Source organism: Poecilia formosa, unplaced genomic scaffold (assembly GCF_000485575.1).
Source record: "Poecilia formosa unplaced genomic scaffold, Poecilia_formosa-5.1.2 Scaffold17, whole genome shotgun sequence".
In the NCBI taxonomy this organism is placed as follows: Eukaryota; Metazoa; Chordata; class Actinopteri; order Cyprinodontiformes; family Poeciliidae; genus Poecilia; species Poecilia formosa.
The window spans coordinates 665,405-673,743 of NW_006799956.1; the positions used below are offsets into that span (position 1 = coordinate 665,405).

Below are 8,339 nucleotides of genomic sequence, written 5' to 3' on the forward strand. Positions count from 1 at the left end.
TTAACTTCAAAAATTAGTGTACAACTTTATTGCTGCTTGCAATGTGAGCATCCTTTAGTGTTCATGTGTTTTCGTCTGATTCTGAATTGAAGTTTTCTTCTTTTTGTTTCAAATTCATAACTTTTGAAATAAACAAATCCCCTTTTCCTTTACATTATAAGTTTTAATATATCTTGCAACAGCACAAAAATCATTATGTAGACATATTTTATTACCGTTATCAATTATGGCCTTATTTTCCGGTTTGTACAATGACACAGTATATGTTGAATGGTTGCGATACAATGAAACCATTGGTACACTCCTTGGTGAAGCAGTGTAATACACACAGTGCTTTTGAATTACTCACGCAAGCCTGGAAGCAACACAACTGAAGAGTCGCAGCCTGCTTAAATCCACATTTAATGATCCCGAACCAACTACCAGTAGTTTGGGATCTATGCTATTTGTTCCAAAGACCATCAATAGTAATCTCATTTTCCATTCAGCAGTTTATATATCACAATAGCATTTTAAATAAGCACTAGCACTGTTTAGATTGTGTGTTATAAATATGTATTACAATAAAATAACTTTACTGGTTGTTTTGTAATGCCACAGACATATAGTGTCCAACACCACTACCTGGGTAAAGTGAGTGCTGTAAGGCAATATATAGCAAGCAAACTGCTATTGTACTTTAAATGATTAATGAAAGAAACGATTGTGAGTGGCAGCATTACATAAAGCTCAGCAAAGCCTATGAAATTATACAATTTTTCCCTTTTCGTCCTTTTTTCTTTTTGGACTTGGTCCACTGGTCGTAAGGAGGAGCAGACTTGCCTGCAACGGGGCTGGCCAAGTCGTCAGTGTAATAATGTCTGTGCGGTCTTGCCTGAGGTATAGGCTGTCCCAGAAAAAAGCCTTCTTCCTCTGAATCAGAAGATGAAGAAGAACATGTAGAACACCAGTCATCATCATCGCCGTACAATCCCAAGAACCTTCCCCTATCCGGGCCCTGTACTCTGTAGTCCGACATGGCTGCTGGATTGAGGTGACCATGGAAGACTTGGTGTCCCTTTGGTCCAAGCGAACTGCCTCTATGGTGCATCTTGTAGCACACTGGTGCTCTTTCCTTGGGTAGCAGATTAAGAGCATTGTCAGATCGAGACTTGCGACTGCGACGCCTCCTGTGGTGGTGACTATGACGACCAGATTGAAGGTTGTGCCCCTGGTCATCAAAATTGTACACTCTCCTGCGAGTTCTTTCACTCATAGGGGGCTGACGTAACGGAAGGCCGCCATAATGGCCATTGTCCACCACATCGTCTGAGAACTTGACTTGCTGGGGCCTAGACTGTGAGCGTGCCCTCCTCAGGGCAGGCACGTGAGGTTTTGGCCTTTCCTGCAATGGGACTTCTGCTACTTCTGTAACATCTTCCTCCAGACTTTTTAGGGAATTTGCACTTCTATGTAGCATGGACGAGTTGAGGGTACCCATGTTGCTGGTTTTATCACAGTCCTCTGCCTCATAGTCATGAAGTGCCTGGAGAGAATACACTTGAGACCTTGCTTTATAATCACCACATACCGAAGCCCCTGGAGAAGAGACAAACCAATTACAAACAGTCTCAAGATGAAGACAGGAGTCTGTTGAGACATTTTCTTTTATGTCTACTCACCAGTGATATTGGAGAGAGCAAGAGACTCCACGGAGTCCCGAGCACTCTGATCAGTTTTCTTGAACTCCGTTGTGATGCACTCCAAAGAGTTGGCGTACCACTGTGGCTCCTCTCCAGGTAGACCTCCTCCGGCACTCTGATCCAGCTCCAGCTCTTGGATTTTCCTGCTGCTCGCTGGTCCCGGATGGCTACCGTACGCAGAGTCCCCCAAGCCATCCTGTGATTGTGTCCAGTACATGTCGGCTTGGTACTTCTTACTGACCAAGCCTTTTTTTTTTGATGACTCCTGCTTGGATTTAATGTCCATTTCAGCTATCCAGAAATCTGTGGGTCTAGAGTCAGTAGTTTGCTGAAAAATTCCATGATTGCCAAACTTTAATAATAACTGAGTCATATAGTCTTCATGTTCAGCCCACTCCTCCTCCTGGTCCTCCGGTACCTCGGCCTCCTCGCCGCGCTCCCTCCACAAATGCTCATCTGACAAGTTCAAGTGAGTAATTTTTGTCAAGGTGTCCTCAGCATTTTCACTAATTCCTGGGAATTTATAGTTGACAGAGGGAGAGAAGAGGAGTGACTGTCTGCATTGGTCAGCTGAGCGACTGCTCTTGCCCAACCGAACGCTGCAGCGGGATTCACGTGAACGCGCTGACTGGAAGGCGGAGTCGGAAGAATCAGAGGCGTGGACGTCTTCCCCAAGAGCACAGGCCTTGGAGCAGTAAATGCGACCCTGGTGTGGCAGGAAAGGACAACCGATGAGAGAACTCTTGCATTGGCCACAGCTGAAACAGTTCTCGGTGGCGTGCCAGTGGAGCCCATCGTAGGTCATCTGAGCATGATCAACGCCTGAACAGAAGGAAATATGAACATAAGCAAGGTGGAGTGCGTCGGTTTTTGTAAATCTGTGAATTTATGTAAAATACATGTCCTACCAATGTGTTCTCCACAGGCCTCACAATATTCTGCATAGAGCGATTCAAAGCAGCCACAACAGTACGGTCTACCGTCCTTCATGATGTAACGCTGCCCTCCAAGAATGATCTCACATTCAAAACAGGAGAAGTGCTTCATATGCCAGTGACGGCCCTCCGCCTCTGTGCATTCATCAGCAAAGATGATCTATGGTGAGAAAAAAAAACCCCACAAATGCATTGAAAGAGAGAAATAGCAGTTACCAACAGAATAAAGACTTGAAGTTGGTTTTACTAAATATCACTCTTGCGGTTGTACCTCATCACAGGCCGAGCAGCGTGGTTTGAGCAACTCAGCATGGTGCCTTCCACAGTGGATCTTTCCGTCATGGTAAAAGTAGATCAAATCCACCAGCAGTTCGTTGCATGTTGAGCAGGCAAAACATGCTGGGTGCCAGCACAGCCCAGGACTCGCCCTCGAGGCAAACACTCCCATTTCCCCGCCGTTCATATCCTCACCGCACTGCAGTCAAAGGCATAACAGGCTGATTTTAACATATGGAATTACATATCAGTTGTACTTCAACTTCCTTATTCAGAGCAAAGCCAAGGCTATCGTTGGCAAAATTGATGCAGTGTAAAGGGTTAATTAAATCCCATTTGTATGTTCATTGAAATATGGATGTTTTATTTTTTTATTTTTTTTTTTTACATTAGAATTGTTTCAAGATGGTAGAAATTTGGTTTGGAATTGGCTCCAGCCCAAACATCCATGTATTCCAAATTAGGGCATTCAAAGGGTGATACTACCGCTTGTAAGGCACCGAGTGCTGATGGCAACTCATCATAACCCCACATAACAGAAAAGATAGTTAAATGCTGTGCCATTACTGGAAGTGTGTTGGAAACTGCAAAGAAATTGAGACTAGAGCGGGTGTGTCTCTTACAGGACAGCTCTGAACATACATAATATATTTGCGCGTTAAAATAGTCCACTGAAAATCTGAACTTACACACAATTAAGAATCCATGTCAAGACTTGAGAATTGCTGCTTATGTTTTGTTACAAGAAACTGTATACGAGTTTAGTCGTTTTTGACGAGTATGGGCTTGATTCTTGATCACAAAGCAACTTCTTTATCAATAAAAACATGTAGTGAATATGACTCACCTGCTCACAAATGCCATTTTGAGCATTGCGAGGCATCAGTTTCACAGCTCCCCTTCCCAGTGCTTCCTTTTTCCTCTGGAGACTGAACATCTGCAGCTCCTTCTTCTCTTCCTCGCTGAGTGACTGACAGTAACGAACCTGGGAAAGAAGGAAATAAGCTATGTTTAATTTAACCATTTGATGCATCAGACTTAAGCCAGAATTTGACTTTTTCTCCTGTTCTGGAAGCAAAGGGGCATAAAAATTTTGCACTGATTTGATCTTTTATTTGATGCTTGTCGAAATATCGTGTTGCAGGAATGTGGGTGCCTAATAAAATTTGTAAGTTTGGGGAAAGGGGAGAGAGAATACGAGAGTGTGCTGAACAACAGCAACTGTTGACCCCAGCTTGCCCTTCCTACACCCCACAACAGATCTCCACCCACCGCCCCTGTTTGAGAAGCTATTTTTTTACAATGGGTCTTTTTGATGTTCCCCAAAGGCCTAACAAGAGGGAAAGCAGACGTTTACACAAACAAGGTCTGTGTTTAGAGTGGATTCAAGAGGGTAGAAGACAAAGGCAGAGAGACGGCCAAGTTGAGCCGTGGTGCCACTGCGGTGGTGGCATCACATAAAGTCTCTTTCAACCAGCAGCCCTCTCTCCTGCTGAGCGCTCCTCGTAAAAACCACTGCTATGACAGGAATCCTGCTGGTGCGGGCTTCCAGCAAATATCATAAAGGCATCAAGTCAAACGTCACATTGTGCCTACACTGCCTGCCTTCAAGACTGCGGTACAAAAATCCCCCGGGTGGGGTGTCGACATGTTGTGAGACGGAATAGTGTTCGACATCATCGGAATTGCTAAACGTAAGACGACCCAGTTGGAATAAGCTGTTCATAACGCTGCAAACAATATTCCTCACCTCATTATCGTGTGGTGGCAGCTGGTAGAGGAGCTGCTTGATTCTGAACTTCTCTCCCGGACTGTTCACATAGGGGACCTTGTCCTCAGGTAAACAGGAGAAATACAGCTGCACCTGAAAACAAATCATGGCGTAGAACACATCAATGGTTCTGAAATGTTCCTGCTTCCAACCTATAAAGTAAGAGCAAAAGAGACTCATGACCCAAGTATTGGTTGAGAATGCAAGCATAGCAAGTAAGGCAAATAGCTTCACTAGCCTATACAGTGTTTTTTTTTCTATATATATATAATTTTTTTTTGTTAGTACTGATTGATTTATCTGTTTTTAACCGTACTTAGTTTTATCTCTTCGGAATCGCAAGATTCTACACTTGATTGTCAATCTCTCAGTAGAGTCTGACCCCGACCTGGGGAACCATAGGACAGAGCGATATAACTCTAACACAAACCAGATGCTATACTACATATCAATCAAACAAACATAAAGGTCTGAGCAAGAAAAGGACGATAAAAGACATACGGTGCATCTGAAAAGTATTCACAGTGTTTCAACTTTTTCTGAATGTTATGTTACGTCCTTAATTGAAACATCCTTGAGTTGTTTCTACAGCTTAACTGGAGTCCTCCTGTGGTAAATTCAGTCTATTTACACTTGTCTATGTGAGGCTTCATAATTGACAGTGCATGTCAGAGTGCAAATGAAATGAAAGGAATTATCTCTAAACCTCTGAGACAGGATTGATTGACAGGATACAAAAACATTTCTGCTGCTTTGAAGGTCCCAATAAGGTCAGTGGCCTCCATCACTGGTAAATTTCAATTTTTTTCCACATTGTCATAATGAGGTCATTTGAGTGTAGAATCTGGAAGAAAGAGATTAATTTAATACAGTTTGGAATAAAACCATAACGTAAGATGTGGAAAAGTTGAAGTGCTGTGAATACTTTCTGGATGTACTCTATATGGGACAGTGTTATCTAAAATGTCTGGAATAAGGACTCTTGGGGAATTTTACCACAATACGACACCTCATATAGTCATGATTATACAATTGCAGGTATCAGAGTCCTCATAAATTACACCAACCACAGCAGGTCAGCAGGTCAGATCGGCTTAACAGTTGTATTTGCCAGTACTCAGCTTGCTGTTTTTGTGCAGGACAAAAACAGCCTGTTATGCTGGGCCGCTGACCCTTGGGGTTGGCCAATGAAATCTAAACTTTATGAGTGAGGGGCTATTACAATCAGCCAGATAAAGAGGTGGGCTGTGCCTGTTTTGTGTGTTGTGGGACTTCCTGCAGCTTCGGGGCGTCTGGGGGTTTTGAGGCGGTTTACATTCACATTCACCCTCTATTCCTCCTCAAACACCATAAATTATGCACATCTTTATCCCACTATTACCCCTCATCCAGCTCCCCTGGGGCTTGCGAACAGTCAGTTATCACCCAAGACCTATCTGTTTCTAGATTGTAGTGATGACCCCTAATGCAAAGCCCATTTAGACAACTGACTGCAGTAAAGGCATTACAGTTGACCTCTGCATTTTCCCAATAAAAAATGCTTTTGAGCTCTCTTTGATTCCATTCTGATGTTTTGTTGTATATCACCTGCCACTCACTGCTTCTACGTGTTGGTTTTGATAAGTCTGGTGACAAAGGGATATTAGGAGCAAGAGGGAAACATGGAAAAAAAATCACAATGTAGAGGAAGTATAAAAGACGTTTTGCAATGCAGAGACAACTAACAGGACTTGATAAGAGAAAGCCTGTTGTCTTCTTTGGCAGTCAGAAACAGCAAGTTTCCCTAATAATCTCAAGCAGATGTCTTCCACTTGCAAATGTTTTTAAACTGCTTGACGTTTTTCCCACTTTGTCACATTACTATCACAAATGGGAATCTTTTTTATTGAGATGCTATGAGAAATGAATCAATTAGTGAAGTGGAGAGAAAATAATACACAGTTTTCAGCTGTGTTATAAATCAAACCTGAAAAATACACCCTGCACTTGCATTAGGCCCCATTGAGTCAATCATTTGTACAACCACCCTCGGCTTTTATCATGGTACCAAGACACCAAGTCTGCTGTATTTGCAAAATAACCCAAGATTAGTTAAATTAAACAGACAAGTTCTATGAACAGCAATTTTCAAGTCTTGGAATAGGTCGCCTGGCTTAACCAATCTAACGTATCAACTATTTAACTTGATTATAGTTCGGTCAGTATGTTTGGGCTCATTGCCCCACTGGAAAGAGAATCTCTGCCCCAGAGAATCTATGTATTGGCTCAATACCAATACATGGTATTGAACCTACCAATACCATGCATTGGTATTGGTAGGTTCAACTTTGAACTTTGAACTCTTCATTTTTAGTTTATGAATCTTTAAGGAGAACACTCCATCCACCTTTCTCCTTAACTCAGCTACCACCACCATGCTTTACCATGGGGACAGTGTGCTCAGGCAGAAGTGGGATCTCACTATTTTACCACACACACAGTTTTTTGCGGGTAGGTCAAAAGCCTCCGTTTTGAACTCAACTGAAAAGATCAGCTTCTACAAAATGTTTGTGGTGTCCCCTCACATGGCTTGTGGCAAACTATATCTTCTTCCATGAAGGCCAATTTCCTGAGCAGTGGATCTTCACATCTATGCTGCTTCTTTGATTGAGGCTAATCTTGGTTGGCCTGCTGATTTGTGTGGACAACCATGTATGGTAGGTTCAACTTTGAACTCTTCATTTCTAGTTTATGGACTTTTCGTTTGTTTGTTTTGAGGAGTATTAGGATAAAGACGACCAAATACAAATGCAAGTAAACATTTAAGATGTTTTAAAAAACTTTTTAAAACCATTGAAGTTTGAGGTGATACCAAGACAAAATGCGAAAAAGTTTAAGGGGTTGGGATTTTTTTTTTCTTCAATTATCTGCATTCTGCCTCTCCGTGATGGCCTGTTAAACTGTGTCTAATAAAAAGAGCTAAACGGGCTTCATGAAATATGCTGTTCATCCCATAGGCATCATTCTCCTGTGAGTTGATGTGTTGTTCACAAAGTGTGCTGAATACCATTTATCTGGGACAGTTAAATGGGCTAAAAGGGAGATAGAATCAGGTCAGAGTTCTTTTTATTCTCCATCAGGAGGATTGATGAACATTCACTGTGGTATTCCGGAGAAAGTTGGGGTTTGCTAAGTAAAGAAATGGACGTCACTTCTTCAGAGAGTGGCCTCACTTCTAGGTCAGATAGCTTCTGCTAAGCCAAGAAAACAAGCATCCCTAGCATCCATAATCGGCCATTTTCTCCTTACCTGTTCTGGTCGAAGGCCAGGTGGCACCCAGGCATACTCCTCCAGTGCACAGCCCGAGTCATCGTCAGACGTAGAGCTGCGCTGAAAGCCAGAGGTTAGCTTACTGACTTTCTGGTCCATCATAAAGTCCCTCTGCTGTTTCCCACGTTGGAGGTGGACAGCTGGTCCAGCTGCACTTGCCAGGCTCATCAGACTCTGTTCACTGAAAAAACATGGAAAGGGAAAGAAGATCTAGAGGTTAGATGTGAAGACTGTACTTTCCTCATGCATCTAATTAGGTTCCTTTGGGCTGTATGTTAACCAGCTGAATCACACTCATTGAGTCTATAATCAGGGTCACGGCTTTCCCTCAAAGCCCATTATGGTATCTTTTCTTGGCTCACTTCT

The 8,339-nt window shown here is 42.7% G+C and overlaps 1 protein-coding gene across 1 annotated transcript; it reads right to left on the bottom strand.

Annotated features, from left to right (window-relative positions):
• Positions 1 to 193: 193 nt before the first annotated feature.
• Positions 194 to 8,339, bottom strand: LOC103134433 (prickle-like protein 1). The gene is made up of 7 exons (XM_007546686.2): positions 7,953 to 8,339; positions 4,644 to 4,757; positions 3,741 to 3,878; positions 2,889 to 3,092; positions 2,591 to 2,777; positions 1,662 to 2,504; positions 194 to 1,578 (listed from the first exon to the last, which is right to left on the bottom strand). Exons 1-7 carry the CDS (start codon positions 8,139 to 8,141, stop codon positions 740 to 742), a joined length of 2,514 nt encoding a protein of 837 aa, XP_007546748.1. The 5' UTR covers positions 8,142 to 8,339; the 3' UTR covers positions 194 to 739.

What these genes read in the sequence shown, in the direction of transcription:
- LOC103134433 (XM_007546686.2), bottom strand. Translation starts at nt 8,141, where the DNA reads ATGAGCCTGGCAAGTGCAGCTGGACCAGCTGTCCACCTCCAACGTGGG. An exon ending in CTGGCCTTCGACCAGAACAG is followed by an intron (nt 4,758 to 7,952) that starts GTAAGGAGAAAA and finishes ATTTGTTTTCAG; the next exon opens with GTGCAGCTGTATTTCTCCTG. An exon ending in TGCTCTCTCCAATATCACTG is followed by an intron (nt 1,579 to 1,661) that starts GTGAGTAGACAT and finishes TCTCTTCTCCAG; the next exon opens with GGGCTTCGGTATGTGGTGAT.